Source organism: Urocitellus parryii, chromosome 12 (assembly GCF_045843805.1).
Source record: "Urocitellus parryii isolate mUroPar1 chromosome 12, mUroPar1.hap1, whole genome shotgun sequence".
NCBI classification, from domain to species: domain Eukaryota; kingdom Metazoa; phylum Chordata; class Mammalia; order Rodentia; family Sciuridae; genus Urocitellus; species Urocitellus parryii.
Window position 1 is genome coordinate 29,680,254 of NC_135542.1, and position 16,943 is coordinate 29,697,196.

General features: G+C 56.6%; 1 protein-coding gene across 1 annotated transcript; it reads right to left on the reverse strand.

Annotated features, from left to right (window-relative positions):
- Positions 1 to 669: 669 nt before the first annotated feature.
- On the reverse strand, positions 670 to 10,878 carry Capg (capping actin protein, gelsolin like). The gene is made up of 10 exons (XM_077791687.1): positions 10,584 to 10,878; positions 6,137 to 6,172; positions 5,858 to 6,030; positions 5,615 to 5,769; positions 5,341 to 5,508; positions 4,013 to 4,162; positions 3,647 to 3,739; positions 3,142 to 3,274; positions 1,161 to 1,249; positions 670 to 831 (listed from the first exon to the last, which is right to left on the reverse strand). The coding sequence occupies exons 2-10, from the start codon at positions 6,157 to 6,159 to the stop codon at positions 766 to 768; spliced, it is 1,050 nt and encodes a 349-aa protein (XP_077647813.1). The 5' UTR covers positions 6,160 to 6,172; positions 10,584 to 10,878; the 3' UTR covers positions 670 to 765.
- Between the last annotated feature and the right edge of the window lie 6,065 nt (positions 10,879 to 16,943).

Below are 16,943 nucleotides of genomic sequence, written 5' to 3' on the forward strand. Positions count from 1 at the left end.
CTGCTTTCCTCAAACCTTCAGAAGTGGCCAGTGGTGTAGTCCAGGAGCTGTTAAGGTACAGGGCTGCCAGAGGGGAATGAACCCTCTGACAGGAGATGCAGAAATCTTAACCTGTGCGTTTTCCTTGGGGAATGGCCTTGCCCTCCATGGGGACTTGCAGTACTCCGTAAATCTAAAACTATTGCCAGAGCCACTGTGTGCGTGCTAGCCTCTCGCCTTTCAAAGCTGTGCCTGGCACCAGCTCTTGCATCCTGTCAGATCAAGGATGGGAGGATGTGGGGATCTGCAAAAGGCAGCTTGTTTTTCAGTGTTGTGTGGCACAAAATCAGCAAGAAGAATTGATCAGCTTTGGAGCTGGGAGCCACCACTGCCTCAGGACGCAGCCCTGCCTGGCCTCAGGGCTCAGGCTTGTCCAGGCCACACCTGATGTAGCACCCCTCTGCCCCTTGGCGCTCCTCCCTTTGCTGTCTCTCCCCCACACCACACACAGGAGAAGGAAGCAGGTGAAGACAAGAGGGGCACCTTGCCCAGGAGCAAGAGAGGCAGACGCCCAGACCAGAATGGTGCTTATCTCTCAGCCCCACCCTGGGCCATCAGCCAGCAGGACCCAGGCCACCTCCAGTCCCCCTTGCCTCCATGGCAATGAAAACCCACACAGGCAGGCAGTGGGAGAGTGGGGAAGGCACTGGTTTCCTTTATTGAAGTCAGCGGGGCTTCTCAACACTGAGCAGGCAAAGGCAGTCAGGGGCAGGGGGACGCCCACCCTCACTTCCAGTCCTTGAAGAATTGCTTGAAGATGGGGCTTTCGCGGCCCTGGGGCAGAATCTCCACCTGCAGGACAGTGGGGAGAAGGCTGGCTTGGAAGCTGCCACCTCTATCACTAATGGGTGGGACAGAAGGCCCAAGCACACGCAGGCCAGGCCAGGCAGCTCCTCCAGATACGCGAAGAGGGGAGACGGGTTACAGGGACCAGGCTGAGAAAGCCCTGCTTCAAGGACCAGTACAGTTTGGCAGAGGCCACCTGTTATCCATGAGCCCTATCAGAATGATGGCTACCAGGGGCAGTCACAGCCAGAGACAGTGGTCCCAGGGAGCACAGGCCAACCACACTGGACAAGGAGGCCCAGGAGTGGGGCCTGGGGCCCAAGGTGCCTCCTCACCTGAGTGTTTGCGGCATACTGCATGCGGGAAATGAAACCTTCTGCCACTTGCAGGGCCGCCTGCCGCTCCTTCTCGTTAGCCTTTCGCCCTGCAGCACAGGAGGAGTGAAGAACAGAGATCCTTTAGAGTTTCCATCCCATTTTTCTTGAGGAAATTTAACAGGGGTCCACAGACTAGCTATCAAATTTTTGTTAATGAGAATGCCAAATAGAAATTTAACAGGGGTCCACAGACTAGCTATCAAATTTTTGTTAATGAGAATGCCAAATAGCTCTTTGGAAGTATGAAATCGGCCTTGTAATACTTTTTCTAAACTGGCATCTCAAAGGTAAATGAAAACTACTTCTGCCAGGTCTGACCATCAAAACCCACTTTGGAGCACTTGACCACGTGGATTCCATCTCCAGCAGCACAAACTACCTTCTGCTCTGACCAGGGCCCTGGGGGATACATCAGGAAGAATGGGTTTTCTCTCTCCATCAAACTGTAGGGGCAGGACCCTTACCTGTTGTGCCTGTCAATTGTATGGCTAGCAAGCCTTTTCTTTTCTTCGTACTGAGGACTGAACCCGGGGGCACTTTACCACTGAACCATATCCCAAGCCGTTATTTATTTGTGGTGGTGCTGGGGATTGATCCAGGACCTTGTGCAGGCGAGGGAAGCACTAAACCAACTGAACCATATCCCCAGCCCTTATTTTGTATTTTGAGACAGGGTTTCACCAAGTTGCCCAGGCTGGCCTTGAACTTGCGATTCTCCTGTCTCATCCTTCCAAATTGCTTTAATATAGGCGTGGCCACCGTGCCCAACTCAAGCCTTCTTGACAAACTGAGAACAAAAGGGACAATTTATTATGGAGAACAGACTTCTATAATGCCAGCGAGTCTCCACTGGTATAATGGTTATGCTACTGGAGTGCTAATCAAAATAAACCATGCAGAATCCACCCATTTCTGCAGACAGTCCTTAAACCCAACCTGTGCTCCAGTTCAAGGCATTTTTCCCAAAGAAATAGTGCTGGGAACAGTGGCTGGCTCTGCAGCCAGGCTGTGGGGACCCCGTGAACTACAGCATATCTGAACTGACATGCTTCAACTCCCTCCCTGTCAACACACCAGCCGCACCCGACCCACAGGCACCCACCCATCTTCCTGGCTCTCACACTCCCCGTTTCTCCTCTGGATTCTCTTTCTGTAATAATTCTTTGCTTGAGGTTCCTATGCTTGGCATCAGTGCCGCGGGGCACGTCCCCTCCAGGGAGGGCAAAAGCAGCCTCAGCAGGAGCCTCTCTCATCCCCTCCCCAAACCCTAGAGATCAACCATGCTGCCAGCACCTCCAGGCCCCTATCCCAGGTCTCTGCTGGATTTGGGAGGCCGCAGTATGAGCCGCTGGGAGCCGCCATCTCTGGACGCCTCACCTCTCTTCCTGACCAGGCTGGGGGCTGGCAAGCTTGTTAACCCTGTAGCTATCTCATCGAGACCATCAGATAAACACAGTTCCTGCTTTAGAGAAGCTTGTCCGCTGGTCAGGAAGGTGAAACAGGCTCCAGGAAGCAAAGCCAGGGCCCAGGGCCTGAGGGCCAGAGCCGGCAGGACAGGAGGGCTCAGCACAGCAGTTTCCCTCCAGCCAATACCATCTCTCGATACCATCTCTTGGGAAACAAGTTCTGCGAGTTCACCACCCACTGCATAAGGTGATGTGTAATTTATCTAGAATTTACCTGTCACACCTTGAGGCAGAGTCCAGGATTGGGGTCTCCAAGCCCTGAAGGCCAAGGAAGGGGCTAAAAGAGTGGTTGCCAGGAGTGGTAGCTGCCCCCAGGCCTAGCAAGCTTGAATCTCTGGGGCAGGACCCAGCAACACGTCTGAGCAGGCCCTCAGCGACTGCAGGGGGCTGCAGCTTCAGAGCAGTGGCCATGGGTGCCTGCCTGGGCTAGGGCAGCTACAGGGCCCAGGCGGCTGTGGAGAAGCCCCGCGTACCCTTCCAGATGTAGATCTTGCCACAGAGCCCGTTGTCCAGCACAAAGCAGTCGTCGGGCACCAGCAGCTCAGGGGCAAAGGGGCTGGAGTCGGCCACCTTGGTCAGGTCCATCTGTCCAGTGGCATCAGAGACCTGAGGGGGGAAGGGAAGGCCAAGTCTGACTTCCCGGAGCACCAGCCCTCGTCTCAGCCCAGAGAGGGCCAGGGCCCTCTCTCCTGCTCCCCAGAGCCTTGCCCTGGCCGAGGCAGCCCCCACCCCTGCCCTCCACCTCAATACTGCTGGGCACTGCCTGGTGAGGCTCCAAATCCACTGACCCACCAGAGTTGTTCAACAGAGGACGCTTGGAACTAGCTTCTGAACTTCACCAGGAAGGGCCCCGAAGTGAAATGACAGTTATGTCCTTGGGGATTGCCACCCCCCACTTCCCATCCTCCTGCCCTCTGAGCTGCTCCTCTCCCTTCAGCCCCGGCCCTGCGCCTGCTGCACAAGGCCTGGAGTGCCCACCTTGTAGAGCGCCGCAGCCTGGGCGTTCGTCTGGTCGGCTGTGAGGTCTTCTTCAGGGTTCCCCTCCTTCAGAGCAGGCTTGGGGCCCAGAACCTGCAGAGCCAGAGCAGGCCAGGTATACTGGAATTCCTGCCCCCAAACTTTAAAGCCGTCACACTCAGGGCCACCCCTCTGGTCTGGCTCACCATGTCCTGCACCAAGGCACTAGGGAGAGTGAGCACAACCCACCCACCAGCCAGGCTGCCTGCTCCTCCTCACAGAGACGCCTGTACCCTGGCCCAGCCACCCTTGCATCCCAGCTCATCACTGACTCTCTTGACCACTTCCAAGCAGGGCACCCAGCTGCCCACGCCAGTGTCCTCCAACCTGGATCATCTCAGCAGGCTCCTCCCCATCGGTGACGATCTCCACTTGGGCCTTGCCCTGCCGCTCGCTGTCCCGGATGGCCAGGGCCAGGTCCCGGGCCTTGTTGCGCTCTAGGATGTTGGACCTCCCACCACACCAGGCAAAGATGCTCTGCAAGGAAGGGGGCAGCCCGGTCACAGCCAGCGGCCGAGTCCTGCCCCAGCCCAGGAGGGTCCTGCCTCCCCTGTTCTCCCTGGAGGACTGTCCCTGGATGTGTGACAGAAGGCAGGGACAGGCCTTAGAGGAAGACTGTGCTATTCTTGCCCATGTCACCTCTTTACCTCATTAGAGCCAGCCTCTCACTCTAGGAAGTGAGCCTGACAGATTTGCTCCCTGCCCTGGGCCCTCGCCAAAGCTGAGCTGGCACATAGTTAGGCACAATACAGATGTGTGCTGAATGGCGAGGGGGGGGGGGGGGGGCGGGCTGCGGGGAAGTGGGGATGCCACCCCAGAGCTGTTTCCCCTCCCCCATCTCCTCTCCTGAACTGCCACTGGATACAAGGCCTGTCCCTGTGCCCCTGCCTCCTCTCACCGCCGCCGCCCTCCTGAGAACAGCGAGGTTGACCCTCCCGCCTAATCTTTGGCCATCCTCCAGCCCCAAAGCAGTGTCTTCAAGGCCTTCCTTAGCCACCTACACTCCAGGACCATGCCCCTTCCCTCTCCAGCCCTGCTCGCCTGCTCCCTCCCCTGAAGGTCCATCTTTGGCTCCTCCCTGGGATGGGGGCTGGTGGTCCCTCCCTGCCTGAGAGCCCCAGCCCCTGGCCTCTGACCCACTCACTGCTGCATGGGCTAGGATGGAGACAGGCCATCTTGGCTGCCTCCCCAGGCCCCCATGCTGGCCCAGAGGAGCACCCTGGACTCAATGCATGAGTGGCTGGCAGGCAGGTAGCCCAGGCCACCATGGCTCCTGAGAGGGAGGGAGTGGACTCAGAGCCTGGGAACACCGCCGGAGGCCGGCTCTGCCCACAGTGGCCCTCTAATGTAGGTGCAACCAGATTCAACCAAGGATCAGAAATACTCAGACACATTGCGTCTGTGCTCCCTGCCGTTACTCCATACCTCTCCGGCACTCACCCGGGAGGTGTTGTGGTCACCTGGAGGGGACCAAGTACACAGTGAAGTGCCTGAGTCCACATAGAGGCCATCTTACACAGGTCAGAGCCACGGGGCTCTGGTGGCTGTAGCCCTGGAGACAACCCCAAGGGCTGGGCTTGGGATGGCACTCCCTGGTGGAGGGTCCACTGGGAGTGGGGTATGGCCTCATTCCTTGCCCAGCCTCGGCCACCCACCTGGCCCAGGTCCAGGATGAAGCAGTCCCCGGTGTTGAAGCTGTCCCAGCTCAGCGCCCGCTCTGTGGCCCGGATGTTCTTCTTCCCCTTCACCTGGTAGAGCTTCCTGATGGCCGCTGGGGCTGTCCCAGGGGAGGTCTTGTGGAATGCTGACTCCACACCACCTTCCTGCAGCCCAGAAGGGACCCCTTCATGCGCCTGAGCAACCAGGGCTCTGCACCCCACCCGCAGGAGACAGGCAGGAAGGGGGGACACGGGCTGAAGTTGCCCTGACCTGGTACTTGAGGCCCCGCGGGAAGTAGCTCATGAAGAGGTCAGACTCGTTGCCCTGCACCTCCCGGTGCTGCACGGGCCGCTCCCCCAGCAGAGTATTGAGGTGGACGGCCAGCACAGCGCAGGCCCCCTGCTCGTCCCGGGAAGACTGCTGGCCTGGGGCAGGAGGGAGATGGAAGGGCAAGATCCCCGAGGCCCATGCCAGCCCCCACCCTGAGCCAGACCCCACCACTCTGCCCCGTACCTATCCACAGGTGGAGATGAGAGAGCTCTTCCGGGCCATTGTACAGCACCAGGTAGGAGTCCCCCGAGAAAAAGACGCCCTGGGTCTCCCGCGCCACGGGCATCGGCTTCAGCTTTTCCACCCGCCACACGTGCAGGCCAGGATCCCGCACGGAGGCCGGGAATGGAGAGCCACTGCGGGGAGGGAGAAGGCTGGTGCCCAGGACTGGAGGAGTGGATGAGGGCTCAGGGAGTGGGCAGCCCTGAGGGTGCTGGGAGGGGAGGGTGGGTGGCTGCCTACCTCTTGGGGATGGGCGTGAACATGCTGTCTCCGGACCTGCAAGACAGAATATCCTTGTCACAGGGACTCAAGGGCCCTCACATATGGGTCTGGAAGGCCCTGCCAGGTGGCCAGGTATATTCAACTACTTCACTTACAGGAGCCCAAGAGGGGATTGCCCCTGGTTCAATTACACAGGCAAAGAAAAGCAGGTGGAGAGTCAAAGTCCAAGGTCACACATGGTCACTCAGCTGGGCATGGCTTGTGGAGACCAGATCTCTGCACCTGGCCAGGTGTCCCCACTGTCTGACCTCTCAGCCACACCTGCCTTCCACTCAGACCCCGATAACCAAGACTGGGAGGCAGCTCTCTAAGCAGAAACTGCCATTAGAAAAGCCAAAAGCCAATGGCTTCAGCTTCCACCATAAAAAGAAAAGGACAGAAAAGGACAGCTGGGCACAGCGGTGCACGCCTATGATCCCAGCAGCCCGGGAGGCTGAGGCAGGAGGATTGCAAGTTCAAAGCCAGCCTCAGCAACATCGAGGCTCTCAGCAACTCAGTGAGCCCCTGTCTCTAAATAAAATACAAAATAGGGCTGGGATGTGGCTCAGTGGTCAAGTGCCCCTGAGTTCAATCCTTTGGTATCCAAAAAAAAAAAAAAAAAAAGCCCAAAATGAAAGGACAAGCAAATGAAACCCAAAACAATCAGAAGGAATTAAATAATAAAAATAAAAGCAGCCGGGTGCAGTGGCACACGCCTGTAATCCCAGCAACTCTGAAGGCTGAAGCAGGAGACTCACAAGTTCAAGACCAGCCTCAGCAATTTAGCAAGACCCTGTCTCAAGACCCTGGGGATGTAGCCCTGGTAGACAGAGCATCCGAGGGTTCAATCACTAGTACTGCATTAAAAAAAACACTGTATCTCCCCTTGCTTAATCTATTTATTTTATAAACTAATTAAAGTGCACAGGTAATTTTCACAAGAGGGGGTGGGTTTGCAATAACTCTAAGATGCCCAGGTTTCCCATAAAAGTGGGAGAGACAGATCTGGGAAGACTGAGCTTGAGAAGTGAGAGGGATGGACAGGTGCATGGGACCTCAGATCAGCATTGTCCTTCCTTGTCCTTCTCCTTGTCTCTCCTACTTCTTATTTCTTCTAACCTTCCTCAAAGTCACTGTAGGTTCTGTAGAGATTCAAATGACAACTGAAGGATTTCAGAAGTTTTATGCCAGTGCATTCACTGTCTCAGGTGAACAATGAACAAGCGTGGTCCTGGAAGGTACAGAGTGAGAACTCAAGGAGAAACAGACGGCCCGAGCTGGGGCTGAAAGGCACCTACCAAACACAGCAAAGTGAAGCCTCACTAAATGTCCTTAAAGGCTGCCTAACTACTCCCTGCCCTCAGCGGCTCCCAGGCCTGGTCCCTGGCATCACTGTGTGCCCAGCTCCCTTCAGTGCTGGCATGAAGCACCCATCTCTATTGCATGGGTCAGGAGGGACGACCCATGGCACGGATTGTGGGGAGAATACAAAAAGTAGGCATTTTAAAAACACATCATCATCTTTAAGATTCAGAAAATGGGTGGCGACAGCTGGTTTCTTCCCACATTGCGGCACTCCACACAACACACACCATGTGCCCACCCAGCTCAGCTTTGCAAGGGGCTTCCCTCTAGGCAGAGTCAGGGCGAGGGGAACTGGCTGAGAAGCCAAGGGGCATCACTGGGAGGATCTTGGAGCCACTGAATGGAGGCCAGGCAAGCAGGGGCGTTCTAAGCAGGCACCAGGGCGGGTGAGAGCAGGGTGATGGGTGTGCAGTGCCTGAAAACCGTGCCTTTCCTTTTCCACCAGCAGCTACAGAGTAGCAGAGGCGTTCTTTGGCATCCCAGGAGGAGAGGAAGGGAGGGGAGTTGCTTCTGGGTCCCACCAAGGGTCACATGCTGTGCCCACAGGCCCTGGCTGAGTCACCAGCAGGGAGAGCTCAAGGAAGGAGTGCGGTCAGAAGCTGTGGGCTTCCCTAGTCTGGGTTCTGTGCTACGAGAACAAGCAGCCTGCCTGTCCAGGCCGTGAGCCCCCACAGCAGGGCAAGTGGCCTTGGGGTCCTATAGAAGGTAGGTGCGGGGCTGGCACTGCACTCAGTGGTAAAGCATTGCCGGGCATGTGTGAGGCCTTGGGTTTAATGCCTGGCACTGCAAAAAAGGAAAAATACTAAAACAAAATTTTTTTAAATAAAGTACGTGCTTGACAACGCTTTGGGGAACCTCCCCTGTGTCTCCCTGTGAGCCCCAGGGTTAGCAAAGGACCCGACCAGCAAGCTTCACCAGAAGCCATCCTCCACATCCAGCCACTTTCAGCGTCATCAGGGCTACATCCTCTGCCTCCCCCCAGGGGCCTTAGATCAGGGTCAGCCTGGCTGGTCTTCAGCAAGTCTCTGAGGGTCTGTTAGACAGAACCCTGCCCTGCTGTTCCCCTGGAATCATCTGCCATCCCTGGCCCTCGCCCTGCTCCTTAGCTTCCACCCACGCTGCATTCGGAATGAGCCCGATCTCTCCCACCTGCTGCACGGCTCTGTCACTGTGGTCCTGTACCCTGGACAGGCCAATAAGGTGCTCCCTGTCTGGCTTTAACTGGTCTCCATGAGTAAGCGGTCCCCTACGGGCTGCAGGCCTGAGGCCTCGCTCCTTTGCTCTGCAGTGAGGTTGCGCATCCACATGCTGACCGCATGCTGAAGTCACCCCATGCTGCTGTGGACTCTATCTGGAGCACAGTCACCCTTGACATACCAGGATCACCTGAGGGGTTTTGTAAACTCCCAATACCTGGCCCCAGACTTGGCCAGCTACAAGCAGGCTCCCTGGGTAGAGCCTAGGCTGCCCCGTCATATCCCTGTCCCCCACCTCGCCCTAGGCTCTCCCAGGAGGGACCAACCCAACCTCTGGTCCTTCCCTCTTTTCCCCTCCTGCCAGCCACTGGCACCCACAGCTCCTCAGCCTCCTCCATGTGTGCCTCCAGCCTCACACCCATCAGAGCCCAGCATCCCAGGGCCCACATTAAGGGTCCCAGGGATCTTCCAGATCCTCCTCCTCAGCCTCCCCAGGAGTTCCCCCAGGCCTCTCACCTGGGAGGAAAGCTCCAGGCCCCACTGCAGGTGGCCCTGCAACAAGACCTGACTACTCCACGTCTCCGCCTGAGCAAGGGGCACTCTCATGCCTCCCTCTGTGTGTCCCCCAAGCAGCCTGTGGCTGTCCACTCTGTTTCACTCCTTCAAGGCCTGTGCTGGGGCTCAGCACAGGCAGGAAGGGGAGCACAAACCCAAGGAACAGCCCAGGCTTCTGGGTCCAGCTGCAGGGCGTAGTGAGGTAGAGGGCCACCATGCCCAAGGAAACCTCAAACCTCCCCTGGGCGGGACATCACTGAATCACAGACCCAGCATGAAAAGGAGCCCTAATGCTCATCTAGCTCAGTCCAGCCCTACATCTGCCTCCTGACACACACCCAGACATGCACAGCACAGAGCTCCCCCTCCACCAGCCCCTCTTGGATGCCGTTGGAGATGGGGAACTCACCTCTAGGGAAAACAGCCTCTTCTATATCTTCCCCCAGGTACTGAGGGTTGAACCCAGGGCCACTCCCATGCTAAGCCGGCACTCTACCACTAAGCTGAACCCCCAGCCCTTTTTATTTTGAGACAGAGTCTCACTAATTGCCCAGGCCTTGAACTTGCTATCCTCCTGCCTCAGCCTCCTGAGCCACTGGGGTTGCAGGCGTGTGCCACCGAGCCCAGCTAATGCACACCTTTGAGGAAATGCTTGACAGCCGTCAGTGTCCCCATTCCTCTGGGTAACTGTGGGATATCTGCCCTCCTCAGGCCCTGATTCCATAGACCCCTGACTGGCCTCTTCGCCTCACAGCCAGGCTGCCCCTCGGTGTGCAATGCACTTGTCCTTCTGGATAAGGGCAGAGAGGAGGTCTGCTCCAGAACCACACCAGACCCCCAGCCTGGAGGGCTCCTCCCCAGGCTCCACCTCCTCCTCCCACCCCAGGCAGGCCCTCCGCAGGGAGTTGGCCAAAGTGCCTCCAGCAGAAGGCCTGGCCTGCCCACCTGGCTGGAGCCCCTCCAGTGGTCAGACCCCCCCACAGTCCTGCTCCAGGGCACTAGGTGCTGCCCAGGGGGACAGAATTCACACTGGGGGTCTCAGGCATCCCTAGGGGGTCTTCCACCACCTCTCACACTCAGGATAAGCCTGGGCTCCTCCCTCTGCCTCTAGGGCACAGCCCACCAGGACGCTCCCATCCCCCTGGTCAGCTTGGAGAGGCAGTCAGGTAGGAACCAGAGTCTGGCATAAGCCTGCCAGGGCTACAGGCCAGGGCCACCATTCCTGGCTGTTTCCAGACCCTGCAAGTCACCCTTCCCTGTTCACCCAGAGGGTCCCAGCCAGCCCCACTCCCAGGGCCACTCCCCGTCACCTCGCCTTGTTCCTGCTCTTGCTGCTCCGCTTTGCGCTCTACTTCTCCCAGCCAGCCCCGCCCCAGCTCTCACTTCCCTCTCTCCTCCACGCTGCCCCACCCACCTGCCCCGCCCTGGGAGGACGGGCAGGCCTGGACAGGGAAGAGCCAGCATCTGGTGCTGTTAGGCACCTCCTCAGGGCGTCCATAGGAAGACTAGAGGTGGCCTTGGGCCAGGAGGCCCTGGCCAGCATGTCTGAATCTGGGGCCAGCAAGAAAAGCCATGTTCCCCATTCACCAGTCCAGTGGCAGCCTGCACAGCCCTGCCTGGCCCAGTTAGTGTCATTTCCTGGGTGGGGTCACTGACTGTTCCAATTTGTTTTCCCCTTGCCCTGAATGCTCTTGATTTCTTTGGGTTTTTGTTGTTGTCATTGCTTGTTTTGGTACTGGGGATGGAACCCAGAGGCACTTAACCACTGAGCCAGATCCTTTTGATTTTTTGCAGCTTGCTAAACTGCTGAGGCTGGCTTTGAACTGGCAATCCTCCTGCCTCAGCCTCCCAGGTTGCTGGGATTATTGACCTGTGCCGCCACTGCACCCAGCTAGATTGGTTTCAAGTTCAGTTCTGAGGGAGGTCTGAGCCCCAGAGTGCTCAAGATGACTGCTGGCCGGCTGTTCGCTCACCAGGCACTGGCAGCTCTTGGGAAGCAACAGAAACCAGTGCGACTCAGGCTGACCAAGTGCCAAGTCAGTCAGAGACGCACAGCTGGTCTGGTCCAGCTTGAGGCCACACAGGGAACAGGGGCCCCCCATTCCCTCTGAATTGGTGTGGAAAGAAAAGTGGGGCTCAGGTGAGGCTCCAGGATGAAGTGAGCACCAGTGACTCCACCTGCTGGCTTGGGGCTGCGCCTGTCCCTGAAAAGCACTGGTCAGCAGGGCTATGTGGGGTCAAGGCTCCACCTGGGAGCAGTGGTGGGCACATGAAGCAAACCCCAGAATGAACCTCTCCATTAGCTGATCTCTCACCAAACCAAGGTGTCCAACTGCCCCAGAGTGCTGGACGGATGCTTCTTTTCCTTTTTAAATTATTTTTGCAGTATTAGGTTTGGGACCTGCGGCCTTGCACGTGCTGAGCAAGAGCTCTACTATTGAGCTACACCCCCACCCTTTTTAAATTTTATTTTGAGACAGGGTCTTGCTAAGCTGACCAGGCTGGCCTAGAACTTGGAAAGAGGGAGTCAGGTGCTGCCGAGGGCGGGCCCCTGAGCCCCAGCTGCTTAGTGGCTGAGGTGTGGGGACCACTTGAGCCTGAGTGGCCAGCCCGGGCACACAGTGAGACCTGTCACACATAGAGGAGGTAGGTCATGTGCCTGGGAGCTCGACATGCCTGCCAGCCACCTCTGGTACAAGGCTGCAAAACTGGGGTCAAGGATCAGTTTTCCTTCCTTCAGTGCCCCTTGCAAGACTGCACAAGTTTGTCCCAAATGGAGTGAAGGAAGCACCTCCTCGCCACAGCCCCACATGGCACACCTCCCTTCTTCCCTGTGGATCACAGAGCAGGCACACCCCCGAGGCCCAGGGAGGTGGACAGCCACCACAACCTCCAACCCCAAGCCCCAGAGGGTGCTGCTCAGTGACCCCACCTCCAGCTGGCAGCTCAGGACCATACCTCAGGGCAAGTCTGGGGCTGGGGCAGCTCAGGACAACCACCCTGTACACAGCTCTGCAGGGGGTTGCAGTGTGCCTTCCCAGTCTGTCCCTAGGTCCTTGGCCTTTCAGGCTACCAACAGCTACTGTTCCTTGAACTTGGTGCATCAGATGGGATCTTATTGAGCCTCTGCCTCTGCCGGCACTGCTCAGGCTTAACAAAGGAAGTTTGAAGGAGGTTCAGTCCACTCCTCTGGGGTGATGCTGGTTTCTGACCTGGGCTGGTCTTCGCAGCAACACCTGGGGGAGAGCTGCTGGCCAGGCTCTGCTCCAGCAGCCACGCTCTTGCAGCATGCAAGGCAGCAGAGGTCCTCGCTCCCACCTCGGCTCCAGAATGTGACCTCCGGCTCCTTCAGGGCTCCTCATGCAGTGCAGAGACCTGTCCACTTCTTGAGTAGCCGCTTCGTGGAGCCACCCAGAATAGTTTCTCCACGGCCTGCTGGTGGGTGTAAAACCATGGCACCTGGCTCCTCCTTGGCATGAGTACCAAGCAGCCCCACTCCAGAAGTGCCAGCCCATCCTCTTCACCCACCTCTGCTACCTGCAGACAGAGCTGAAACCCTCCACAGTGCCCTCAGCTGCTCTGGGCATCAAGGCCACTGGGCCATCAAGTCTGAGGGGGAGTCCTTCCAGCCACGCCCCACCAGCAAGTGTGTACTGGTGTACCCAGCACCCTATTGCCCTTGGCCTGGCTCTGCACAGCCGGGCTGGAGCATCCATGTAGGCCAGCTTCACAGTGAAGTGAACTGATGGCAAATAACTCATGATTCTGACAGATGCAACAGCCACCTGGCCCACGTCCCTGCCAAGTTTGAAACACTTCCACCACCCAGAAGGTTCCCTCCTCACTGTTTTGCCATGTGCCGCATGAATGGCACCCAGTAGGTGACAGACTCCCCAAAATCTCTACTGAATATCTTAACAGATTAGAGAGCAAAACTCCCACATCCCAGGACTGCTGCAGCTTTCAGCCTTTCAAGGCCCCAGGGACAGAAACCCCAGCCCTCTGCAATGGAGACTGGGAGGCTACAGCCTGGCAGCCTGTGGGAGGCCCTTAGAAAAGCCTGAAGCCCCTTGTGGACAGGGACTGTTGCCATTGGTATTAATAAACTATTTCTAAGACAAACATTTGGTTGAGAAAAAAAAAAAAACAGAAGAGCCTAGGTTTTGACTGCCCCCAAACGGCCAGCTTCCTACTACTGTGTCCGGGTACACAGGCTAAGAACTCCTGAAATTGCAAAGGAGTCTCCCTAGAAAGGTCCTGTGCTGTCTTCCACTATTGACCGGGCCACCCGCTTGGGGTCTTAGATTCCGGTCCATAAAATACTCCTGACTCCAGTCCAGAGGTGCAGCTCACGCCACCGTTCCTCACCCAGGGCTGATTTGAACCTGCTGCAATTCGTCACAATCCCAGCCAGCCTCAGAATTGCCCACACTTCTCAGGGTGCTTCTAGCCTGTGAACTTGACCTGCAAACCCATTTTTCTAGATCATCTCTCATTCCCTGAAGAGAGGTGGACATAGTGTGTAAATAAGACCTAAGATTCAGAAAGATCTGTTTATCGTGTGTGTGTGTGTGTGTGTGTGTGTGTGTGTGTGTGTGTCTAGTGCTGAGGGGGAACCCAAGGCTCACTCTGTCTTTTTTGGTACTAGGATTAAACCCAGGGACCCTAACCACTGAGCAATACCCCCAGCTCTTTCTTAATTTTTTATTTTGAGACAGGGTCTTGGTAAGTTGCTTAGGCTCTCGCTAAGGTGCTGAGACTGACTTTGAACTTGCAATCCTCCTGCCTCGGCCTTCCCAGTCCTTTGAATTACAGGTGTGCGTCCCTTGTCTGGCTCTTTTTCTTTTCCACAAGCTTTTTGGAGCATTATAATTATACATAATTGTGGGGAGCCATTCTCACACGTGACTGGGCGACTCCCGGTTTGGGTCTGAGGCGTTCTGGCTGAGTTTTCCTGGCCCTCTCCTGATGAGAGAACCCGTCCGTGTGGGAGTGTGACTGACCACCGACCAGGGGCCCAATCACTGACCCTGACCTTGGAGTGCAGCTCCCCCTCAACCTTCATTGGATGGAATTCTCCCCTGAATTTCTTGTTCCCCAATAAAAGGCTACTCCCTGGCGTGCTCGCTTGCTCTCTCTCCTGCTAGCCCTGAGTAATCCTCGCTGCCCTACTTGGTGGTTCGAGGTGGGATCCAGAGGGAGGAGCCGTCTCGGACCTGGTCATAGAAAAAGGTAACTGAGTCTGTGTGTTTTATTTCGATCTCTGCTAGCTAACTTTTATGCCAAGAATCTCATTAATGAAACCATTGCTCTGGCCGCATGGTGGACATAATAGTGGGACCATCTGTTACATATTCATACATGCATACAATATAGCAATATTATTTGGTCAACATCATCCCCCAGGATTTTCCTGTCTTTCCCCTCTTCCCTCCCCTCCACTCTTTCCCTTTGATTTTTGTGAGACTTTTCTTCCCTTTTTCCTCTCTAGCTACCATATGTGGAGAAAAAGCATCCAATTCTTGACCTGTTTCTTTTTTATTTGGTGCTGGCAAATGAATGCAGGGGCCCTTTACCACTAAACCACACCCCAGCTCTTTTATTATTATTCTTTTAGATGTACCTTTATTTTATTTTTATGTGGTGCTGAGGATCGAACCCAGGGTCTCACACATGCAGGCAAGCACTTTGCCACTGAGCCCCAGCCCCCACCCCCAGCTTTTTGAGACAAGATCTTGCTAAATTGTCCAGGTGAGCCTTGAACTTGTGATTCTCCTGCCTCAGCCTCACAAATACCTGGGATTTCAGGTGGCTTTCCTTGTTTTCTCTTTTGAAGTGAGACTCCTTAAGGTCCAGAGCCAGATTCTGATACCCGCCCCCCCTACACACACACCTTGGGGTTTAGTTTACTTAATTCCCACACACACACACCTCCATCCTTTGATTCTCAAAGCAAAGTATGGGCCAGAGTTGCCCATATATTTTGTTGGTGAACACAGACTTCCTTCGTGTTCCCCTTGGTAGAGCTGAAGTCTCCATAAGCCACCCAGTGACCAGCCTAGGGCACTCAGCCAGTCCTCTAAGGGCCTGAGCTCTTTCTCCCTGCAGTACGGGGCAGAACCCAGTGTTGTTGTGTGAACCTATAAATACAATCAGTAAGAGTGTAAGTTATAGGTTATAGAGTAGTAAAAAAATAGATTATTGATATGTAAGATTTTGATAAGTGAGATAAGACAATGATAAAGCAAGAACTGTCACAGACTGGTCTAAGACTCCATTTTGCTGCCTTCTGTTAAGAAAAACAAAAACTGTTACAAGACTGAGAAACTAAAACGAAAGCAGATTTCTTATAATATATTGTTCTTTGAACTTTGTAACCCACAAATGTACTCAGTTCAGGATATGGTGGTCTTGGTGACCAACTTTGAACCAGAGTCTCGCCCCCACTAACCACCTGCTGGAGCTCAGCATATGGTGTCTAACACCTGCTGGGACCCAAGATGCCACTGCCTTGCGCTAATTGCTGTCTTAGCGTCTATGACTGGCTTGCTTGCATGACGCTAAGCAAAGTCCCCAAGCTGTGGTTTTTCGTCCTTAAATTCCCAAGACATAGGCCAGGAAAAGGCTGTTCTCCCACACAGCTTCAGTCTCTAGGGTGGGTGGCAGTCCCCCCACCAGGTGAATAAAGCTCTCTTTGATTTGAATTCGGACTTTGAGCAGTTTCTTGACGCGGCTCCAGGAGGCCTCTACACTACAGCCCGGGCCCCTTTTATTTTGTATTTTGAGACAGGGTCTCAATGAGTTGCGCAGGCTGGCCTACGCGATCCTCCTGCATCAGCCTCCTGTGTCTCTGGCACGGCAGGCGGGTGCCGCCACGCCCTGCTGCCCGGCCTGGGCCTCCATGCCAGGCAGGGCTGGGCCTTCATGCCAGGCAGGCCTGGGCCTCCCAGCCCACGTCCCCACTCGAGGGGGGACGTGGCAGGGACGCGCCCCTCTCGGTGCCACGTGGTGCCCTTCTGGAAGCAAGTACGTCGCGGGGCCGACAGTCGGGACAGGGAGGATCCCAGCCTGGCCGAGCGCCCACAGCCGGGTCATCTGGCGGGCCGTGAACTGAAATCCTCGGAGAGGCGGCAGCAGCCTTCTGCCGCGCCAGGCGCACACGGCCGGGACGCAGTCACCAGCACAAGACTCTGACGCAGGGCTCGAAACGCCCGCACGCACGCACGGACGCAGGGACGCACACACGCACGCACCGGGCGCTCCGATCCCGTCCAGCGAGTTACGCACCCCAGCGGGGTGTGGCCTCGGTCGCAGCACGCACGCACGCACGCACGCGCCGGCCGTCCTGTCTCCGCCCCTCCGCCTGTCCCTCCCAGCGGCCGTGGGGCGGGCCTTGGCGCGGTGCAGTGGGGGCGCGGTCAGGAGTGGTGGCCCGGATCGCGGGTGCTGCCCCGCGGTGGAGGGGAGGGTCCGGCAAATTAGAGGGCGCGGCTTCCCGACCCTGCACGCTGCGCTACGGCGGGGCCGACCCCGCCCCGGGGGAGGAGAGCCCCTTTGCTTAGGGGGAGAGGAAGGAACGCCCCCCAATCCTAGGGAAGGAGACCCCCGCCCCGGCCCTCCTAGGGCAGGAGTGCCCTGTTGCCCTGGAACGGCCCAGCCGGTGCGCCCAC